Source organism: Sebastes umbrosus, chromosome 21, assembly GCF_015220745.1.
Source record: "Sebastes umbrosus isolate fSebUmb1 chromosome 21, fSebUmb1.pri, whole genome shotgun sequence".
In the NCBI taxonomy this organism is placed as follows: domain Eukaryota; kingdom Metazoa; phylum Chordata; class Actinopteri; order Perciformes; family Sebastidae; genus Sebastes; species Sebastes umbrosus.
Window position 1 is genome coordinate 20,629,556 of NC_051289.1, and position 24,661 is coordinate 20,654,216.

At 42.2% G+C, this 24,661-nt stretch overlaps 1 protein-coding gene across 1 annotated transcript in view; it reads left to right on the forward strand.

The window, feature by feature from the left end:
- Positions 1–7,969: 7,969 nt before the first annotated feature.
- LOC119480952 (cyclic nucleotide-gated cation channel beta-3-like) overlaps positions 7,970–24,661 on the forward strand; it is a 43,349-nt gene continuing 26,657 nt past the window's right edge. The window contains exons 1-3 of the mRNA XM_037757608.1: positions 7,970–8,032; positions 8,186–8,410; positions 16,485–16,661. Coding sequence (XP_037613536.1) covers positions 7,970–8,032; positions 8,186–8,410; positions 16,485–16,661 — 465 coding nt within the window. The remainder of the gene's footprint in view (positions 8,033–8,185; positions 8,411–16,484; positions 16,662–24,661) is intronic.

The following is a 24,661-nucleotide window of genomic DNA, read 5'->3' on the forward strand; positions in this document are numbered from 1 at the left end:
ACTCTCAGGGATTCATGTGAAAACATCACATTCTGCTCAGTGGGAGGTTTTCTGAGGTCAGATGACTGAATTAGATTTGATCATATTGCAACCTGCAACTTCGACGTAGCTGGGAAAAGTCACCAGGAACTTGCTGCTACTGTGATTTTGTTTGTGAACGTGTATGTATATGTGTGTGTTTGTGCGTGTGTGTTTCGCTCCAGCAGACAGAGCAGTGATGATGATAGGGTAATTAGGTTGCCGATGTGACTGTCTGCTCGCAGAATAGGTCAGAGACATCAATCACAGAAACCTCCACAATGCAGGCCTGCTGGGAGACTAGACGCTGTGTGTTTATGTGCGTGAGACAAACAGAGACGGAGGGAGATGTTATTGTGTACGCTTTTTCATTTACTCATACGGGTGCGGGCTCGCTCTATATGATTACAGAAACTTGTGTTTGTCCACTCCGGAGATGTATTCGCAATGTAACAAAGAAGCCACATCACACATAACAACATTTTTCTTCTTTCTTTACACCGTCCTCATCTCATCTCATTGTAAATGCGAATGCAGGAAACCAAACCAGAACTTTAGTATAACATCTTGTGGATGTAAGACACATCTTCATTTCATTTACTACCTGACAAAAACAGCTGTTGCACAAAAACACTGTGTCGGCACATAATTTTGCTTCATTTTCACTATTGATTTAATTTTGTTGCCAAGTTCTGCCTAGAAGGACTTGTAAGTATTTGTGCCAAATTCATTCTTTTGTTTTCTTTTTGAAAACAGTGAGTTATTATATGCAAACCACCAAACTAAATGCATTTCACTTGTTTCCAATCAGTCACCATGAACACCTGCCTCTTTTAAATCCTTCTTTTTTTAACGGAAGTTGATGCTTTCACATGTTGACATGGCATTCTGTAGTCAGCCATTGGCATGACTCATGTTGTTTAGCAAGGGACTGATGGAGAGTCACAATGCTGTCAACGCTGAAGATGGAGATGTCAGAATCTCAAACATTTATCACACCAAAGACAAAAACAGAACATAGCTGCGAGCGGCAAGTTGACAGGACAAGCAACGCATATATATGAATCACTTCCTGTTTCTGCGTCTTCTCTGCCAGCTCCACTCAAGTCCTGCTCAGAGTTTGGAGACGGAAAAAATGTTGTTGATGAGAAATAATAAGATAATCTACATAACAATGACCAAACTCTACAAAGTGATTTACATCACAGGAAAGCTATGACACTGTTTGCATGCCAGCGTTCAGCGCCAACACAGGAGGTAGTGTACCTTGTATTTGTCATAACTGGTCTTTTCCTAACATTAACCATATGGTAGTTGCTATGTGCAGATATTGCAGAAAGCAAGAATTTTGAAATCAATTTAGAAATGTTTTATCCGCTATCTCTGATTGGGACATTCGGTAGCAAAATATTATTCACAAGATTCATGAGACTTTGGTCCCGCAGTTCCAGATCAACATTTTAAAAGTCAAGACAGCGAGCTCTTCCTTCCACCCTGCAGCTTACCCACCTGCCAAGCCGAGCATGGCTCGCCGATGATGAATCCTCCAACACCGAGGACCTCTGTCCTCTCCGACCGAGTCATGCATGTCTTTTGCTGAGCTCTGCCTCATAGCTCCCGGCTTATTTCAGAGGTTCAGCGCTAGACAAGTTCAAAGAGATTGCATGCTAAATCAATGCTTATACATCCAGTCACACTGAGGCCAATGGGGAATAAGCAGCCTGCGGTATCTGCATTTGATTTCCCTCTGATGGCGCTATTGCATTTGTAAGCATAACGTAATAATTAGTTTATGGTTATTGCACCTCATAAGAGGCTGGATGAGCTCAGTGTGCCAGTTATACTGGAGCCAAAGTCAGCAGCGTTATGCTGAGCTGTGCTGTTTGGATCTGTTTTAACAATAGTCACTATGGAGGGGGTTCCCTTTCTTTTGAAATCTCAGAGGGACCACATGTGTTTTTTTCTGACCACTGAAATGGAAAAAAACACCATGGATTTAATTTTCTTCCCTGCATAGTGATCTGAACAGTTGGGAATCGTAACAGGCATTGTGTGTACCTAGAAGCATAGGTCTACAGTACCTAGACTATGTATAAGCAAATATAAAACAGCATATATAGGAAAGGGTCTCATGTGACAAACAATATATTCAGTCATTAAACTACACAACATGAATTGTCCCCCGTGCTCCCTGCGCTGTATGAAGACTCTTCACTAATTAGATCTCTGCGACTATACCAACCTTGATTCACTGACCTTGTTTCCTTCCACACCTTTCTCTGCTGCCATCTTTAGTCTCGACCCCTGACCTGCAGATAATTAAATGTGTTTCCTCTCTGACAGTTACAGGCGTCACAAGCGGCATGATACCGTACATGTGCTGCCTTCAAAAGTGGATTTGGTTTAGTGATGCAGTGGCTTTAGGCACAAACAAAGCATGCTGTAACCATCCCTGTCTGGATAGTTAGCAAAGTAAGACCTCCTAAAATCATCTTTTATATGTGGCTGATATTTCACTCCTACTGTAAGCAAGCAAAACATTTACAACATCTGAGAATTAAAATGCTAAAATTGTCACGGCAAAGCTGACAGCTATTTGTAGCGTGAACACCGAAATGATATTGTTTACCTCACGATTGTCGCAAAAAAAGATGAAGTAATTGCCACTGTGATAACTTCCCACACTAAAATCCTGTGTCAGAGTATTACAAACATCTCTGCAGTGTATTGGGGTGTGATCATAGACCGTACATAAAAAGTGGATGTAGTCACCGTGATGTCACCATTGGTTTGTGGACTGCTGTTTTGAAGCCTTGAGTTCGGCATTTTGGCCGTCGCCATCTTGGTTTTTTGCAACCAGAAGTGACACTAGAGGGCGGAGCTAAGTACAACCGAACGCTAAATAAGACATTTTTAGCCGACCAAAATGTTACAATTTACTTTCATGAACTGAAAACACAGGTTGAAACGGTTAAAGTTTTAAGACAAAAACACAAACAACTCCCAGACCGGACAACGCCGTTGTAGCGACCTGTCAATCACAAGGTAGCGTCCTCAAGCCTCCCCTGCTTTATTATCTTTTTGACTCTAAATGGGACCATAATTTACTAAATGAACATCATGCTGTATTGAAGAAGACTTGAAACTAGCGGTTGAGACCATAAACTCATGTTTCCAATGTTTACTGAGGTAATAAATCAAGCAAGAAGTAGGCTCATTTTCTCATAGACTTCTATACAATCAGACGTCTTTTTGCAACCAGAGGAGTCGCCCCCTGCTGGCTATTAGAAAGAATGCAAGTTTATGGCACTTCCCATTTGCTTCACTTTTCAGACCCTGAAGTTGCCCACTGGACATTTCATTGTCAGACCCTTGTTTTGCAGAGCTGTTCAGAATCTGAACGCCTGCTAAGTGTCTATAGCCATGCTAGCAGCTCTGTGAGTGTGACTGTACTTGGGGACAGTGATGCTTTGAGCTGAATGTCAGCATGCTAACATGCTCACAATGACTAAGCTAATATGGTGTTTAGCAGATATCATGTTTGCCATCTTAGTTTTGTTCGTTAGCATGCAAACATTTGCTTATTAGCACTTCAGTAAATACAAAGTTCAGCTGAGGCTGATGTAATGTCATTATTTTGAAGATATCTGGTTATAAACCAAAGTGTTTTGATCGAATTGTAATAACTTTAGTGGTCCTTTAACTTCACATATGGTGCCACCATTAAATTTTGTCGATGTCTAACTCTTTGGTATAGGACCAAATAACTCAGCAAACCTTTGCGTTTAGTGCTAATTAGCAGATGTTAGCATGTTAATATGCTAAACTCGGATGGTGAACATGGTAAACACTATTCCTGCAAAACATCAACACATTAGCATTTAGCTCAAAGCACCGCTGTCACTAAGCACAGCCTCACAGAGCAGCTATCATGGCTGTAGAATCTTCGAGTAGCATCATTTTGTGTCAAACTTAATTTTTGCTTCTTTTTTGAATTCGCTGCTTCAAAAGCCATGGTGGATTTACATTATTAGTCATTCCTTTTGATTTTTGGATTTCTAAGGCAAAGCTAGTGACCTTCTCTAGCCCTATAGGCCTATTTGTTTTTGAAAATATTTAAATACTAGCGCTCCACAGTTCAGAGGATAAATAGAACCCTAAAATAGCAAAGCGATGCATTTCTTAAAACCTCAAGGTTAGGCCACGAGGAGTGCTCGGTCTTCATCCTGCTTTCACAGTAAACAAACATCTCTAATTAATTCAGGCTTCAACTGCTATTTTCATACAACACTCTGTGACACTAATCATAAATTTTCCAGTGATAATAATAATTGGCCCCTCTAATCCTTCCATACATTTGTAATTAACTGGTGGAAGAGTTTATCATCGCGAGTACAGGGAGGACTTGAATTATTATTGGGGGAAAAAAACATTTTCTGCAGTGTCAAGGATTTGAAGCTCCTTGATGCACGCATACGCACACACACACACACAACAAGGAGCTGAGCAGTCAGAAAAGGGACAATTGTGTAAGCAGAATGGCAGATTAATTTGTGGGGTGCAGGGCGTATGTGTGCCAGGGGTGTATGGGTGATGGAGAGACAGACAGTGTCCTATGCCAGAGGGGGTCAGCCATGTGCTGTAGCAGTGCGGTACTGAGCGAAGAGCCGTGCAGCTTCTGTCTCTGCTGTACTCCGGAGAGTTTGTCACTCACGAAAACATGGTAGTAAAGAGGCAGAGACACAAAAAGAGAGGATGATCTAAACTCCTGCACCAACAGATGCTGACACAGTCCGTCCGCTTTCATTTTGTCATTTGTCTTCATCTTGCACTCCCTTTCTTTGACGGTCTGTTTCAGCTTTCTGTTTCAATCATCCTCTGCTGAATCCTTCTTTTTCCTTTTCTTTTTCCACTTCCATTTCTTTGTCTAGCACTCATATTTCTAACCAAATCATCATTTCTACTATTTTTTCATGGATTGAAGAGACTTTGAAACGTACTGCTACAGTAAAATATAACACCCAAGATAGTGTGCTACAGTTATTGGTACAACTGTGATGCATAAGATACAGTGTTTGTCACAGAATTTGGTTGAGACTAGTGGGGTCCAGGGGCAAGAAGAAAAATTTACATTTTAAAGTTAAATGCATCAATCTGGTGCATTTTGTAAGCAAAATTAAGAGACTACATCTATGATGACCTTTGTCCTCTTGTAAACAGTTTTGTGCTTTGGCAATGGTGGAATGTAACTCAGTGTATTTAGGCTACTCAAGTACTGTACTTTACTTGAGTATTTCCATTTTATGTAACGTTATAGCCTACTTCTACTCTACTAGGCTACGTCTCAGAGGGAAATATATGCTTTTAACTTTACTTCGTGTTCTGCGTCTGACCTGCAGTATGATCATGGCCTTAGTGTGCAAAACCTTTGCCGTGCTGAAAGTGATTATTCAAGTGGACATTTTGGGTCTTTCACAATGACACTTTATGATCTGACACACCTATTCTATAAGTTTATCTAAGACTTTCTGGTGTGCAAAAACTTTCTAGCAAGTGTTACCTGCTGGGTGTTTAAGGGAAAATTTGCCACCTTTAATGTGGATGTCCAATCAGTGCTGATGGTAAATGTAGTCCACTGAAGGAATAAATTCCAGCGTGCTATATTGACTGAGGAAGCTGATTCCTCCCGCTGCAGAGCCGCCCGCTGCAGCGGCTCTCACTCCTTCTTCGGAGGCAGCCCAATAAGTTAGCTAAATCGCCGCAAAATCGCCTGCCGGTCTTGGTTGTCTTTTCCAGTTTATCTTCGAGATCTTGAAGGAGGTCTCCAGCACACGTCTGTCCGAGTGAGGAGGAAAACTTTAATACAAAGTAACGCACACACGGCTCGCTCTCTCTGGGTTGTCGTCGGCGACAGCATCCAACTATAACCGCCCACGCTGACATTCATTACAGCAGAAGGATTCTGTTTCTGTTGGCATCGGAGGGCAACTTTAGCAAAGGCACCACCAGTCAGTGTTTGCTCTCGGCATCGCAGGTTCTGGAGGGTCCCTGTCGGCCATATACCCCCCGCTGCAGCTGCAGCCTCGAGCGGCCTTTCCCCGGCTGAATGTCTGAGTCAGCCAAGACACCTTAAAATGTACACTGTAAAAAATCCTTGTCCATAACAACTTCTGCACTGCGCTGGGATGCCATTTTGGCTGTTGGAAACGTAACACAAGCAAAGAGAACAAAGTTTTTTGAGCGGCATTGTGCTCCACAGCTCCCAAAGCTGATATGTGTCAGGAGAACAACAGATTTTGCAGCTGTGGAACTGCAGCTTTCTCGGTCAATAAAGCACGCCCTGAGGAATTTATTGCTTCAATCGAGTACATTTACCATCAACACTGATTGGACATCCACATAAAAAGTGGCAATTATCTCTTTTAATAGTTTTGTTCAAAGGGCAGAATGTTTGTAAAAGTGCACAGAACATAATAGTGTTAGGCTTACACCATCTCCGCATTACTACACTAATAAATACCTTGGACAGAGCAGAAGCTGACACATGGTAATGACAGTAATAGAAAATTGTTGGCAGTGATGTTACCATTAGACTCTTTAACCACGGTGTATAAAACAAGTATACTGGCACATGAAGTACTGAAAAGACCCAAATCACAGCGAATAACATCAATATGGCTTAAAAAACAAAACAATTTCCCTTCAAAGATGATTAGAAACATACTAATAAAAGATAAAAGCAAAGCTCTGAATTGTTGCCTGGTTGCCATAAAAGTTGGCAGAGCAACCGCAAGACAGCCACATGTGCTTTCATGAGAATGATCAGAACTGTTGGAGCAGCAGACTCCCTGGATATAAAAGCTTGCTGTGTAACTGAGGATAATCTCATTCTCTGGAGTTATAGGCGCGTGTTGGTGGCCTTTCACTGTTGGAAAAGATTACAGTCCTCCGTCATCAATCTGTCATCATTAATAATCACACCGATGCCGATTCCACCTCCACACATCCTGCTACCGCGGGCGTCATCGCATCAAAGGCTTTCACGGCCAACACTCCGGGCGTCGTCGAGGTGTTGGATCAGATTAGTTTCAGGTCCGGCGATGCCCAAACAACGCTGTGTAGCTTCCAGGGTATCAGTATGAGAAAGAGACCTGCTGTTAGTGACCCGACAAGTGACAGAGCCATAGTTAAGCCTAGTTAAGGAGCAAAAAGCCCCGCTGACTAGACACTGGGTAAAGTAGGATAAGGGCTGAAAAGAGAAAAGTGATGAACTCCATTCGAAGTCAAAGTGCCGCTTTCCCCTCTGTGATAACAGCAGGGGAAGGCCTCCGCCGGCTTGATCAGTGGGATCTGGAGACTTTGATTGCTTCTGTGATGGCCTCAACTGTCCATTTTTTATATCTTTTTCTTGCCTTTGCTGTACTTTTCTTCAGAAAGAACTTGAAAGGGTCGAAGGTCGCTCCTGAGGAAAAAAAGGCAAGGCTGGTTCAGTTTCAATTTCAGCAGCAGTAGGGGATTGCAGAGGAAGCTGTAGCCTGGTCATGTCTTTGGGGGTTTGTGGGGCAATGAGATTCCCTCTAAAGCCATTTAGAGCTTTATCAGCACCAGCCAATCGCTGTGGCCACTGTGGAGCGCCGAGAACCATCCATCACGGCGCGGCGAGCAGGGCCTGGGACGCCTATGTCACCAGATAATGCATTGTGAGGAGAGAAGGGGATAAAAAACATCTCAAGAGGAGGGCGAATGTCCTCCGCTGTCCTTAAAGGACCCGTCTTATTTCAGTTTCATGTCGTCTTTGACTGGAGGCGTGACTTGTGCCGTGCAGCAAAGACGGAGACAAAACTTACCCAGAAACTTCTTCCCACACTCTTAACAACTGTGCTTTTCTAGAAGCCTCAGCCAAACGCCAGCAGCACCGGCGAGGCCTGAGCACTGAGAGCCAGAGGGCTCAATGTCCACCATCATCAGCACCCAGTCTGGAGCAAATCCCAACACTCAGCCACTGGAACGCTGGGTTTGATTAATGCCCTGACTCCTCCAACTGTTAACAAGTGAGAGAAATAGAGAGCCAGAGGATGAGAACAACCCGAACAGAGAAGAAATAAATGAGCAGCGGACGGGTGTTTAGAAAAACTCTTTTTCTCATGAGGTTTTCCCCCGGCAACAGCAGCAGCAGCAGCTGTCTTTAAGCTGGAAGAGAGACCTGGCAGTGGGATGTGAGGTTATGTACCACCTTTGCCAGAAAGAATTGAGTCTCGACAAAAAAGAAATCCACCACAGAGATTACAGTGATAATATTTCAGCTGAAATGAGGCTCTGCAGAAGCCAATCCGAGTGCCAGCGAGAGATCGGAGAGAAAGGCAAGAAGATAATCCAATATGAGATGGATCAGGTCTATTATATTACCTAACAGCCAGAGTATATGTTTTTTTATTATTGGCAATAACATCGGCCCCATACAGTACGATGAAAGATAAAAAAAAAACAAGCGCTTTTTAATAAAAGTGTCTATCAGATAGCTGTTCTCTCTTTTGTGTTTGCAAAGAAACTACAATCTTCAGCAGCAGGCCCCCTGACACCAGAAAATGGGAGATAACCTTCACTAGTCTAAATAATATAACAGATTCTGAGAACAAACATTAGTATCAATACTTTTGACCAAGCATGAAATTAAAGTATTGAAGATACATAGCTAAAACCGCGTCAAATCTACACATCTCAGACTGAATACAAACAGTAAATATGCCCTTATCTTACAACAGCAAACACAAACATTGTTTGCTACTATTGTTATTTTGTCATATCACATTTGTGTTCAGACCAAAGGTGGACGAAATGATATAGAATATATCAGAAGATTAATATGCAAGTGAAAAATTTGGTGTTATTCCCCTTAGTTTTCTCATTTAGGGGAGATCTGCACACGTTGGCCTGCTGTAAGCGCCCGTGTCCAACTTGGACTTTGAAAGTTGGATGACACCTCAGTCCACCCTAGAATATTCTCACAAAGTGATATATCAAGCTCAGAATTATATTGCTTTGGGACTGTCTCTGTGGTGGATTTGGATCAAATAATGGAAATGGTCTGGTAACATTTTCCAGCCAAGAAAAAGAGGTGCCCAGTCGGAGCACAATGCCACGGTGGTGCTCTGCAGATTTTTCAAATTACAAAAAAATTACAAAAAGGGTTTGATTGTGCTTCGCAGCAGATTACGGATCCAAGAAGATGCCATTTCATTAAAGGAACAGTGTGTAGCATTTAGGGGGATCTATTGGCAGAAATGGAATATAATATCAATTAGTTTGTTTTCTTTCGTGTGTAATCACCTGAATATAAGAGTCGTTGTGTTTTCGTTACCTTACAATGAGCCGTTTATATCTACATACAGAGCGGATCCTCTTCACAGAGCCGGCCGCCATGTTTCTACTATTAGCATTTTTACATTTTCGCGTCGGCCACCGTAGTTCTTCTATACACTTGGCTCACGGGAGAAGCTTCAGTTAGTTGCAATCTCCAACCTCACTGCTAGATGGCGCCAAATCATACACACTGCACTTTGAAGTCGTATGTAGGCGAGTGTTGGTGGTAGGGCTGACCCGAATGCTTCGAAGCTTGACCGTTGCCATGGTATTTGACCTCCAAATCGCTATTCAAATGCTTTGTTTTTTATTTTTAAGTATAAGTATGTAATAATAATGTATAAATCCAAAAATAGCCCATGAAATAAGATGAAAATGTCAGCCTGCTTTGCCGCGCTGCTCTGCAAAGCTTCGAATACCTTTGAATATTTCTCACTGAAGCTTCGAAGCTCAAAAAAATGGTATTGGAGACGTTGGTATCTTGATAACTCTATAACATATCCAACGTCTTTCTGGTAGATATGATTGATTTCTCTCTGGCTGTCTGGGCGTGTCATCTTGAGGAAGAAACTCCTCTGGTGTTATTTGCTAATAGAGCTACAGGATGTATGAAAAGGTGATAATAAAGATGTTGGCTGTGTATTGGGCCCAAAAATGATGCAACGTATGACCAATTATGACCAGTTTTTTACTTGTTTTCGAGTGTGTGTTGAAGTAATCTCTAGAAACAGATTCTGCATTCACATTTAGAATCTGTAGGCAGCGGGACAAGATTTTGGCGTTAACGTAAATTTGTTTATCGCAACTTGCAATTTTTAGGTTGTAGTGGGCTCAGTTTTAAAACTAGAGTGAAGATATGTGAAGATATAGCCATGTCATACTAGCTTGTCACGAAGGAGGCTAAATAATGCTCCAAACTTACGCTTCAATTTGGCGAGGAAAAACTGGCATGGCCATTTTCAAATGGCTCCTTTGAGCTCTGACCACTAGATATGTGAATGAAAATGGGTTCTATGGGTACCCACGAGTCTCCCCTTTACAGACATGCCCACTTTATGATAATCACATGCAGTTTGGGCCAAGTCATAGTCAAGTCAGCACACTGACACACTGACAGCTGTTGTTGCCTGTTGGGCTGCAGTTTGCCATGTTATGATTTGAGCATATTTTTTATGTTAAATGCAGTACCTGTGAGGGTTTCTGGACAATATTTGTCATTGTTTTGTGTTGTTAATTGATTTCCAATAATAAATATAAACATGTATTTACATAAAGCAGCATATTTATACACTCCCATATTGATAAGAGTATTAAATACTTGACAAATCTCCCTTTAGGGTACATTTAGAACAGATTAAAAATGTACGATTAAACTGCGATTAAATATTTTAATTGATTGACAGCCCTAATATTGACAATTGGATTTAACTTTTTTTTTCCTTTTGCAAAGGACGCCTGAGACACAGCGTGCTGCGAATATTAAATATTGTGGTGTTCCAGTAGTCAACCACCATGACTTCATGTGTTTGACTTGGGGACCATTTCTACCCTCAACATCTGTGTATGTCTATTACGGACACAGAGTTCATTTCCACTCCTGTCTTTGAGTCAGACACTCATCTTCCATGAAGAGATGAACTCCCATCGTCTTGTACCCAGTAATGTGTCTTTATGTTGATGTAGCTGAGCAATTCCGCTCAGGATTGATGAACTTGGCATTCACAGATGATGTTTCTCATTGGCCAAAGCTGTCTCTCTTAAGCAATTGCCTGATTTTTCCCCAGCTTGATACTCAGTGATGTCTGTGTAGTGCAGCGTAGACATGACATCACATGCTGTACATTCAGGTGATCATCACGCTGTCACGTTTAGATTCAGATTTCACCAGCTTTGTGTTGTATTTCACGTGTCCTGGAATGTTCTATTTCTTCCTCTATTCCTCTCTTTCGTTAGGTGACTGAGCTGAGCTGTGCTCTATAATTTCCTATGCCCCAGGGAACTTTCAGTCTCTCATGTTTCACCACCAGACTGGAGGCACTCCATGGGCAATTGTGGAGTGAGGAGTTCATGCACTCGTAATGAGTGACGCCGCTACCTCCTCTGGCCTTTCACTCAGTCCTGAAATGACATGCCTAGCCTTAGAAAACTGAAATAAAACGCAGCGTTTCATGCCTGACAGTAAGCTACTGAGGATTTCCGTGCACCTGACTAGTCCTGAAAGACGCTCTTACCTCGGTTGACCCTCAAGAGCGGGATGGGAAGGAAAAGTCATTTAGCATTGTGGCGCTCCACAGGATGACTCACTCCTCCTCTGCCAGAGCCAGATGAGAGGGGAACTTCCCTTCTTTCTTCCTTCAGCGACTCCTGTCTCTCCGCTGCTTTCTCGGTGTCGACGTTTCCACGGCATGATGAGCGCCCGGGTGATATTTATGTCCTGCTTCTTTTTCCCCCTCCTGGCACAGTGTCAGACGCATTTAAATAAAAAAAGAGAGGGAAAGAGATGGGCATAAAATGAGGTAAGAGCCGGAGGGTGAAAATGATGGGGGTGGAAGTAATCTGGAGGGATATATTGTATTTCCAGTACTGTATAGCTGCAGGAGGGTTTTATCACTGGACGGGCCTCGGTGCTACAGAGCTGCTTCCAAGCACCTGTCTCATATTGGAGAGCGACTCTCTGCCTCTCAGTGTAGTTCACTCCATCATTCCTGTGGCAGGCAAGGTGCCGGCAGACACTTTACAGCTATCTGCTCCATCACTGCACCGACACACATCCTCACCTATGCATACACTATACTGCATTAAAACCATTTTTCCACCGCTTGCACATAAGTCTAGCAAAGACAGCCGTGCAGCGTGAAAAAGCATAATCTACCTATCAGACTAGATGTATATCACGCTATGAAAACATGCTGCAGCCCCCTTGGTTTGATTCATCGAGCACGCGGCCCACATTAACAGGGCTGAGGTTGAGCAGAGAGAGAGAGAGAGACGGGTGGTTAAAGCATTTGCTCATGAGACAAGACATCAGTCCCGGCCAGAGTTCTGGCATCGCTTCTTTGGATGTTTACAGTCGCAATAAAATACTTCAACATACCTCTCTGGTCCTGGAGGTGTCTGGTTTCTGGGAAAACCCGGGGAAGAGTTTAGAGGCAAAACAGAGAAGCTGGAAAGCTGCATGCTTTGTGTAAGGATCTCAATTAAAGGATAATTACACTTATATACCTGGGTCTTATTTTTATAGTATAATAACATACTCACTAAGTTGTTTGCTGAGAAATAGCGATGCATGCAAGAAATATTTTCAGTAGAGGGAAGCCTACCCAGAATACATGCAGCTATATCAAAGAACTAGCGATGTCTTGTCTTTGTCTTGGCCGACAAGTTGCACTTGAACATACCGCAAAGACTACAGCTGACGGCCAGTTAGCACCTACGTTCTGCACCTGCGTGAAAGGAAATAACTCTCCACACCAGCAGGCGGCAGTAGTCTGCATTCGTCTGCATTCGTCATTCAGAAAGGGAAACCGGAAGACCGAGGACTGCGGATATACAAACCAATGATACGCACATGAAACAAAACGGCGTTTTCTGACCATTTTCACACCACTCTCACTCGACAGACGCTCACCGACGACCCCAAACTGTCCAACGGCCGACCGTCGGCTTGGTGTGTCAGGGCCTGTACATACCAACAACAAAATGTAGAATCACATTTGTTTAACTTTAACTGATTTTAAAGGAACAGTGTGTAACAATCAGGGGAATCTATTGGCAGAAATGTAATATAATATTAACAAGTATGTTTTCTTCAGTTTACAATCACCTGAAAATAAGAATCGTTGTGTTTTCATTACCTTAGAATGAGCCGTTTATATCTACATAGGGAGCAGGTCGTCTTCACGGAGCCCGCCGCCATGTTTCTAGCCTAGAACGGACCAACCAAACACTTGCTCTAAAGAGGGCCATTCACGCTTTTGTGTCTACCATCGTAGTTCTCCTACACACTTGGCAAATGGGCAAATTTTCAGTTGGTTGCAATCTGCAACCTCACCGCTAGATGTCGCCAGATCCTACACACTGCACCTTTAACTACTTAAGGCCAATGCATGTTTGCCTCATCCGCATTGCTGCGAGGGTCCACGAGTCCACGTGATGTAAAATTCTGCATCATCATAATGCGCTACAAGCAAACTTGGAGTCATATTGGAGCAGAATGGTTCTTTAAATTAATCACAGCCCCGATTGAGGACCTGCGCTCTTTGTACGGTTACGAGGCAGCAACCAGGTTATACACGGCCACATCAATGAGCTTAGCTTTTAGACCGTGAGTCACTGTGTCTGATGCCTCAGGACTTGCTGCATATTGATCACAGCTTCTAGTTCAGTGAACAAACACAGACACAAAGCCAGAGCAGGCTATCACATTTCCATATCCACTCTAACATGATGGTGCCTATTGATTGCGCTCATCCCATTGGCCGTTAATAAATACCTTGTTGCTTCAGCTGCTGCTGCAGATTTTCCCCGAGCTTGCATCTCTCCAATATGGATCCCCAGTGCTGCGTGAATCCCCCGTTTGCTCTAAGTGGGGCCACCTGCCATTACTTTCTAATAAAGATTAAATATATAATACACAAGATCTTGGATAATGGTGTCGAGGCGAATAGATGGGTAATGATAATAGATGGCATTAAAAACAGCAGAGCCATCAGGGCAGGCAGAAAATCAGGAAATGAATAGCTGCAGTAATTGTGTGTAGTGTGTGTGTGTGTGTGTTTCTGCGGCATGCTCGTCTTTGCTGGCAGTACTTGCAGTGTACAACATGGAGACAGCAGGCTGTCTGTCATGCTTCCATTTGTGTAATCATTTCTTTACCCACCTGACAGGTCTTCACTCATTCAGAGTGTTGTGACATTTTGTAGCAGCAGCTTCCAGACAGCAGAGTGACTGACGTTATACTGAGCTGCTCACCTCTCTGTCCTCTCCGTCAGCTCTTGTACAGTTCTTTTGCTGAGGCAGCGACGTCGATTAGGCCGCTTACTGTAGGTCACCTCAGGCACAATGATCACGGTACTGCTTTATTCACGCGTCGGACCAGAGTTAAACAAAAACAAGATGACATTCAATGATAATATTGCTTTTTTTTGTGCCTCCGCGTCGGCGTTAGTCGTGGCCGGAGGCGTTATGTTCTCGAGTTGTCTGTACATCCGTATGTCCGTACCTGACCCCCTCTCATGAACGCGAAATCTCAGGAATACCTTAAAGCTGAAGTAGGCGAGATTGGAGCAAATATGATTTAAAAAAAAGTTATTTTTATAAAACGGTTGCTATATCGTGACAGTAGTACATGAAACAGGTAACCTGAAAAAAATCTTGTGTCTCTGTGTCCTCCGGTGCTCCTAACAGCATCTGCAAGATATCACAGACCGGAGGAAAACAAGCAGTAAGAGCTGATCTGGAGTCTGCCGTCCAGCTGCCGTCTATAAGAGCCGGCTGGCATTCACTCACAAACTCCGATCAAACGGTCAAACTAGGCAGCGCTGATTAAATATGAATCAGTATTATGTTACGTTAATGCCTATGGTTTAGCTGTAAAATGAAAAAGTTTGTGACCCGGCAGCTATGTTGAGATTTCTTGAGGAATACCAAATACCGGTCACATGACCGGAGCACAGCCAATAGAAACGCTCTATCTCTGAAATGACCTGTGATCACGGCAGACTTTGACCAGGGCTAGATTTTTTAAAGTCTGAAAACAGAGCCATGAGGAGGTGCAGAAGTCTAGTTATCTCTCAGAACACTTGAATTACAATATGCTGAAAGGTTATTATGGAATTTTTCTCCCAATGATGCCAACAAATTTTTGCCTACTGAAGCTTTAAGGGAATTTCTTCAAATTTGGCACAAACGTTTACTTGGACTCAAGGATGAACTGATTCGATTTTGGTGGTCAAAAGTCAAGGTTACTGTGACCTCACATACGTAGACTGTATAAAAATAGTGGACGTAGTCACCGTGACGTCACCCGTTGGTTTGTGTACTGCTGTTTTGAAACCTCAAGTTTTGCATTTTGGCCATCGCCATTTTGGTAAAGTCATGTTTACAATGTTTACTGAGGTAATAAATCAAGTGAGAAGTAGGCTCATTTGCTCATAGACTTCTATACAATCAGACTAAAGGTTGCCCTGTAGCAAATGTTATCATTCCACAGTGACATGCAAAACTAATATGATGAACGTGCTAAGCTCAAAGAATTGCTGTGTCTGCACCTCACAGAGCCACATAGCTGTAGACTTTTAGTTTTGTTTAAGTAAATGTTGTATTACATTAGGTGTGTTGAGATTTGTTATGATACAATATTGTTTTCTAGTTTTATTATTTTTTTTATATCTTTCATACTCTTGCATGCATACAGCGAGAAATGAGCTGGCATAGCAGATAGTGGGACTGCCCCGAGTCATCAGTGGAGAAGACCCGGAGTCGACTCGCATTTTGTCAAATCACTGCAATTTCTTTTAAGCTGCATCCTTGTACACAGCCCCAGTAGATAGGGTACATTATTTACATTTTTTAAAAATTGGAAATTATTGGTGTTCATTCAAATATTAAAACAGGATTACATTTTCATTTAAAAAAATAAAAAATCTATCTTTTTCCTTTTCTTTCTTACTTTGAGGGACTGGTGCATCAGCAGTTATTCTGTGTTTTCTTGCCATTTTTAAGTTGAGCTGAGAGTTCATTCATGACCCTGGGAATGTGTGTCAGTAAAAGCTATTTAGTCTACCTTTGATTTGAGATCATTTTGTGACACATTTCACAGTTTTTCTCTTATCGCAAAACCTTTATTATTATAAACTACTGTACAGTGATTGAAGTGTGATCTGGGTATTTTTTGTGGGAGTCAGAAGATAAGCATATGACGAGACAGAAGGGAAGGGAAACCGTGATTTTTCCTTCTGTATCCACCTATTGGAACAATGCTAGAAAGGTTGGAAAGAGGAAATGGAACTGGAAAAGGGAGACTAAGAGAAAGAAAGAAACATAAATACATGAAATCGGAAAGAAAAACAGTGCGAAAGTGAAGACAAAGCAAGTCTTTCCTTCAGAAAACAGGCCGCGAGTTCCGCTCACGCATCAAGGGCTCCCGTCCCTCTGGCCGTTACCCAACAGCACCGGGGCTGGACACCCATCCCATCCTGTCCCAGAGAGACGCAGCGTCTGACACGGTCGGGGTGGCGGGGCAGGTGCTGCGTCCCAGCAGGATGACGGGGGGGAGGGACAATGTATGCAATTCCTGTCTGGCACGGAGTCAGGCTCTCACGGGAACAAGGCACAGGAAGCGTGTGTGTGAGTGTACATGCTACTACTTGGAATCTGCTCACAGCCTAACTGAAAGTGAAAATCTGGCGAGGCAGCAGGCAAGGTGGAAAGAACTGCAATGCACTTGGGTGTGATATAAGGTCAGCAGTACTGTATATGCACACACAGACCTATACACACACACACACACACACACACACACACACACACACACACCATAAATGCCTTTCAGCAGGTCTGTTGTAAAAGTTAAGTGATCCATTTGAGTTACAATATACCTGAGCAACACCTATGCCCGCAAATATAGATAGATAGATAGATAGATAGATAGATAGATAGATAGATAGATAGAGAGAGCTGACGGCAGAGCAAGAGACGCACTTGGCAAAGTTAGCGGAAGTACACACGTGTGACTACGTCCGGTTCTCAAAAAAAGGTGTTAACAAAGGGAACTGTATATATAAAATACATATATGTAAATAAGATTGATTGGATTATATTCACCAGAAATATAAAACATTACATGTCCCTTATGAATTAAAAAGAAAATACCACTAATTTGTGAGGAAAATTTCTTTGTTTTTGCTTTGTTTTGTCTTTGTATTTTTGGGTTGCTGGAAAAAATTTAATAAATGAAGCCTTGCAATGACTGATATATCTGACTTCAGGACATCTCTGACAACATACATGCTGAAAATCAAACATTTTTTCTTTATTAATTTAGATATTTTCCAAAGTAAAAGTCCCTAGAAGTGTATGATTCAACTTTTTCCCATGGTCTAGTGTTAAAAAAGTTAACAAAAATAGCAATAAATCGTAATATTGAATCGCAATACATATCGAATCAGCGCCCAAGTAATGTGATAGTACCGAATTGTGAGATAGTTGAATCCTCCCATCCCTAATATACTTTATATATACTGTATAAATTTGTTCACAAAACCACTGCTGCTGTGTATGTGAGTGTTAAAAGTCACGTATAAAAGTAAGTTGCAAAAGGCAGCTCCACACTTTGACAGCCCCATAGTGTGAGATCTTGAAGTGTTACAACTTGTAAGATTTTAAAGGGCTTCACTACACCGGAATAATGTAAGTCAGGGAGATATAAGTCTTCTTCTTCCTGTCAAGTGAAGATAGAGGTGATGAGTCCGGTGTATTCTTAGATTTATAGTACGTGGGGTGTGCTCTGTTCCTGGGCTCAAATGCACCAGCTGGCCGGGGCGTTTCTGTGTGGAGTTAGCATATTTCCCCATGCCTGTGGGTTTCCTCTGGGGTCTCCTCCCATAAACCAAAAACATGCAGGTCAGGTGAATTGGAGACTGTAAATTGCCCGTAGGTGTGTAAGTGTGAATGTGGTCGTCTGTTTGTATATGTGTTTTAGTAGTCAGGGTTGGGAGGGTTACTTTAAAAATGTAGTCAGATACGATTCCTAATTACTTGTTAAAAAATGTAGTTAAGTATCACAAGTAAAGTAACTTTATTACTTTTCGACAAGAGAAAAATGCTGAAAATACTGAAATTTTGCCATTTATTTTGTATGTGAAGCAGAAAAGGGGAAGAACATCACAGTAACCTTCCAGCTGTGAAAATGCTGTCATCATCCAGCAGCAGTACCCTTATAAATGAAATTAATCTACATGCAAATTTCCCAGTTTGTTCTGTATTATGTTTGCTGGACCAGAAATTTGAAGGGGTTTGCTCATTTGCTATGAACCGTCTTTTCAAGCTGAGATGCCTCTCAGCAGACAGAATAATCTTGATGAACTGGAAACTGCGCTTCTAACCATCTTGCTTTGCGATAACTTGCACTGTGATGTTGTTCCCCTTTTCTGGGGATTTCCATTTCCACCCGGTGAATGTATGTTTTATGTTAGAGGCCATTGTGTGAGACTTGTGTCGTGAAGTGTTGTAAAGTGTGCGTGTGTGCATGGTAGTTTATCATTCTTTATTTTAAAAATGTATTTTAAAGGTCTTATTGATAAAGTTTTTGTTTTTTTTGGGCGAATATTTTTGAAAAAATAATACATCTAAAGAGCCTGTAGAAAGGTGCCGAAAAAAAGTATGGCTTCTTCTGAAAAAAAATATGATTGTGAATTAATCTTTTTTTTTTTGGCGGGTCCAAAACGAATGTTTTGTTTATTTCTGTGGAATATATATATCTTACGTTTGGTTCCCACTTCTAACAAGGCTTGTGAGCCAATAGTAAAACGGCGTTGGTATCACATGGTATTGGGTACTTGGGTCGTCAGTTAGTGTGGAAAAAAAACGGATAAATCGCTGAGATCGACGGTATGTGGTAAATGGACTTGCATTTATGTAGCGCTTTTCTAGTCTTCCGACCACTCAAAGCGCTTTACACTAAATGTTAGTATTCACCCACTGATGGCAGAGGCTGCTAAGGTGCCAACTTTGCCCATCAGGATCTAATCTAAATACTCATTCACATACCGATGGGTATGCCTTCGGAAGCAATTTGGGGTTAAGTGTCTTGCTCAAGGACACATTGACATGTGAGGGATCGAACCACCGACCTTCCGATTGATGGACAACCTGCTCTACCCTCTGAGCCACAGCCGCCCCTACAGCCTGGCAACAACTTGTTGTGAAGTAAATGCAGTGGAATGGGGGCGGGTGAATGCGACATCTAGTTGCTGAATGTTATCAATGTTATCAATAGCACCTTTAAATTGGAATCCTGCTAATAATCCCAATTTTTACTAAATATATCGGTAATAAGATTACATCTTTCTTTCAGTAATGGAAACAGTTACCTTTTTATTGTATCCTAATTTTGTTTCATGTATTCTGTTACTCCCCAAGCCTGGTTTTTAGTCCTGTGATTGTTTAGTATAGTATGCACACAGTATACAAAAGCTACAGTATCCACATTCTTGCTGACTGAAACAAGAAGAGATACCGCCATCACTATAATCTGATATTTAGTACCTTGTTCTTCTCAGTCCTACAAACTTTGGGTAACACCAGAGTCTCTGCCTTCCCAGTCTAAACAAATGAGTGTCAGCGTGGCCAAGGCAGAGTTAGTAATGATCCTCTGTGGTGCTGTGGGCTAAGTGGGAGCCAAAGCGTAGGTGCAGGGTGGAGGAAATGTACAGCAGTGGGCGAACGTAGGTGTAATGGCTGCTAAGTGTGAGAGCAGGAGGAGTGAGGCTCTGTTAAGGCTTCTGGAGGTGTTGTCGGCCTGATTCAATAAAAACTCCGACAGTTGATGACAGTCCTACTTTATCCCAAACGGTTTCAAATCCATCCACTTTATGCTTAATTGTAGCTTTGTCAGCTACAGCATTTCAACACAGCAAAGGCACGTCATAATTCCCCAACAAGACATTAAATTGAATTACAAGAATGTTACAAATTTGCAGTCATAAACATTTCATCATATGGAAATTATATCATAACATTCATAAAAAATGCATGTTGGGTACTGCAGTCCAACTCCCAGCGAACATTTAACTACATCTGAATAGCATTAGTTGAAATCCAATCTGCATAGCCGGGTTGTTGCCACCAAAGAAGAAGTCTATTGCATTAAATCTGTAATTTACATTTCTTAAGATACATATTTTACTTGTTTTACATTATTGAATGTTCATGCCTCTACTTCTGTCACTCTACAACGCAAAGAAACAGTGATTTAACCTCATGAAAACGTTTGCATTTGTCACTCTACTTCCACACTCAATCCATAACTTTTGCTATGTTTATGCCTAGCGTCCACTAGGGATGTCACGATACCAGAAATCTAGTAGTCGATACCAATACCAGTGAATTTCCACGATTCTCGATACCCAATTTGATACCACGGTAAAAAAAACAAAAAACAAATCCCATGTAATTCAACACTCACTCTTTGATTTAAAACATTTGAACATTAAAAAAAACAGAAGCATGTAGCCATTAAGTAGGCCTAATAAATAAAAAGCATTGACCGATTTAGTTTATTGTGGCGTATCAGCAGCATGTTATCAATCGCTAGTCAGATGACGGACACTACATACTGACCGTGAATGCATCTGGTCCGTCAGCAGTAGCGAGTGTCATATTTTACACACGGGACGAGAGAGAGTTGACAGACCAAGAAATGGCAGAGGATTAGTTGTCGAAGCGAATAGCAAACGCACCTATTCTGCAATATTTCACGTTTAATCCCAATGCTATAAGGGAACCATAGCGTTAATGAGGTAATCGCCGTGAGGCGGATGGAGCTTTCACAGCCGGTGTGCACGGAGCAGCGGCGCCAGGTAAACCTGCGCGGCGGAGCCCCGCAGCAAAACGCTACCGGAGAGGCCAGACACACTGACACCCGACGGTAAAGATCAGAGTCAGCGCTTTGCACATATTGACCGTCACCTTTTCTTGTAAAATGTCCAGTGTAATTGGTAACACCGGTGTTGTCACAAGTTTATTAACCGGTGGGAACATTTTCCTCACGGTCAAATCCCTACCAATGACCGTTACAGGCATCGTACGGTACCTTCGGTACTGTAGAAAAAAAGTATGCTTTGGCATCGACTTGTTACCGAAGTATCGGTTGTTGTGACATCCCTAGTGGCCACACTACTCCGACGTTTTCGAACCCCTAAAACGGAGACATTTGAAAACGTTGCTGACCCTGTTTTAGTTTTAAATCTCCAGGGTTGCATTTTAATCTGGACGGACAGTACGGAGACCTTTTGAAAACTGTGACACAGACACCCACGTTTGCTTCCTGATGGGGTCTTATCAGTCATGACGTGTCCTTCCCTGATTCGCCACGCCCCACCACATGAACCTTTTCAAGAAGAAAACAAACCACATCAGCCTCTACCACCAGTGGTTAATTCCAACATGGATAACGAGTGACAAGCGTTGCTGACCTTGTTGTCTATGCCAGCAGCTGTTGTGCAATTAAATTCTGCATTTTATAATGCTACTACTGCCTACAAGCGCAGGAGGCAAGCTTTTATTCGAGCACTTTAAATCAATTCCTGTGTCCTGCGCTGCTTCCTAATTACATCAGCATGCCTAGTGTATGTGAATGTTCATGTGATATGTTTTCAGGCGTGGTAGTATGGACGGAGATTCATTCTGAAATGGCTCTTAAACGCTCATCTGGACGGAGACGGCATTTTAAAACAAAAACGTATTAGTGTGGATGTGGCCCAAGCATTCGATGTCTTCCGACACAAAAGGCCTTTAATTCACTGGGTGGGGTGTGTTTATGTCTCTTGTTTGTTTTAAAATAAACGGGAAAAAGAACTATGGTTGATTACCAAGACTAAACTAAAGATAAACCAAAACCTACATAATCTTAAGAAATCCCACAGAGAACGCCCTGATTACATTGTTCCACTGAGGGGATCTCTTGGAAGTGCATTATTAAAACAGCAAAAGTGAGGACGATATGATGAGAAAAGGATCTCAAAGATTACCACTTTTAAAGGGTAATGCCAGTGTTTTTGGTCTGTCTCTGCTGGTGTCTGCATGCAGTCTAAAAGCCGTTTCACACCAAGCACTTATGTTCGTCTGAAAAATGTACACGGAAATTTGTAAAAAGATGATTTTGTGGATTCTTACAAATGCTTGCACACCCCTGCGGAACATTTGTACGCCGGGAAAATTATTCGGACAGACCTTGTTTTCAGTGTACTACCGCCTACAGAATGTTTAACCAATGAAATCCTTTGTTCCAACTGACCGCTGTCATTCTGCATAATAATTAGCCATGCACTTCTATTCGTTGCATGGAGAATGTGTATTTTTGGAACAATTGGCGTTTGTTTTCGGGGTAACGAACTGTCGGACAAATGGGCTTTTCTCTGTATGATGGGACAGTGTGATGGCTTGAGATCGCCCAGCAGCTGGGATAGGATGAAGATGGTAATGTAGCTGATATGCATTTGCAAACGTTATACAGTATGTTGGTCACGGAACGGGGCTAGCCACAACCACTAACCTTTGGGGTCCGATTAGTTTATGTATTGTGTAGTTAATGTTGACCCCTTAAACATTCTCTGTCTGGATAGGTTTTGGTTATGGAGTGGATACGGCACTATTTAGGAGGAAACTCTTTGGGCCTCATTGATGAAAATGGAACATCACAACTCACTGGACCCGATGTGCATAGTTACCATTGCAGAAAATTCAAATGTGGATTTTCCGCATTCCCGCATCGCATTTTCACATCGCACTGGTGAGAAACGACTTTAATAAGCATGAGAAACCCATTGCGTGTTATGTATAGCAGATTGATTGTGTGAATTAATCTCTTTCAGTACAGTAGTATAAAAAGAATTGCAATAACAGTCAGACGAAATAATAGTGCTACTGGAGTGTTTGTTCACGTGCACGTCCACCTGCTGTGCATTGGCCTCAGAAGTTGCACCATGATAACGCTATCATAAACAAAACAGCATTTTATCATTTTAAAAACACCAATTGGAAGCTCAGTGTGTATCCTTAAGCTGGGGTCAACTTCCCTTTGTTATTCCTACATGGCTGCTTTATCTTGAGATCATTTATACATAAAAAGCCATACTTCTTGTTACTTCATGCACAGACGGTCTCTGCAGTGAAATGCTGTCCTATATTCCTCACATATAAAACACACACGCACAGACCTGACAGATTACAGTTGGCATCCGTAGCCTAGATGTGAAGATAGTCGGTGCTACAGCTCTTATCCAGAGGAAGTGGAGCTCGGCGGGGGGAGGCAGCCGGGGGCCAGAATGAAGGAGAGGAAAAGGGAGGATGTTATCAGTGTCTCCATCTGTGGAAAGGTGGCACAAGACAAGATGAGAGACACACCTTTCATTAACCTTCACCTTCCTCCTCTTGTTCTCGCGTGTGTGCGTGTTTGTGTTTATGCGGTCAGATGGCAGATAAAACGCTGGCAGAGCAGCGTCTGGAAAGTTACTGAGAGTGAGAAGGGTGTAAACCTGGCTCTTAGTCATACAGACGTTTAAGATTGATCTTTACTGTGTATCTACATCAGTGGTGTCATGCTCATTTGTTATATGTTTCAAGCACAGAAGCATTTTCAGTTTTTGCATATGTTCCCTCCGTAGACTGTATATAAAATATGGACGTAGTCACCGTGACGTCGCCCATTGCTTTGTGGACTGCTGCTTTGAAGCCTCGAGTTCGGCATTTTGGCCGTCACCATCTTGGCATTTGGCAGTTGCCATGTCATTTGTTTGCAACCCGAAGTGACATGAGAGGGTGGAGCTAAGTACAACCTGAATAAGACATTTTTAGGTGACCAAAAAGGCTATAATTAACTTTCATGAACTGAAAACACACTGTGAAAGGGTTAAAGTAGTAAGACGAAAAAACATGGACAACTAAATGGGATCATAATTTACTAAATGAACATCATGCTGTATTGAAAAAGACTTCAAACTAGCAATTTAGACCATAAACTCATGTTTACAACGTTTACTGAGGTAATAAATCAAGAGAGAAGTAGGCTCATTTTCTCATAGACTTCGATACAATCAGACTTCTTTTTGCAACCAGAGGAGTCGCCCCCTGCTGGCTATTAGAAAGAATGACAGTTTAAGGCACTTTAGCATTGGCTTCACTTCTTAGACTCGGAGGTTGCCCGCTGGTTCTGAAGAGCCGATGTGAAGCTCAAAGTGGATGGCTCCGACCATCGCCATCTTGGCAGTGATGTCACAGCCTGACTTCAGGCTAATCCAAAAATGAGCAAAGAGGTGGATCGTTGGAGGAGCTGAGTAGGGCCCGGGTGACACAGCAGAGCAGACAGCTAGCAGCTAGCGACCCGGTAGCTACGGCAACCAGCTGTCACTCAAAGCAGCCAAGCCCTCAGTTATGTATAACTTTAAGCCTTAATATAATTTAAACTGGTGAGTTATATAAAAATTGACCCTCGTGCAGTTGTCATGAATGAAGATAATGGCTATAGAGACCAAAACTGTTTTTTGTACCAGGCTGTAAACCTGTT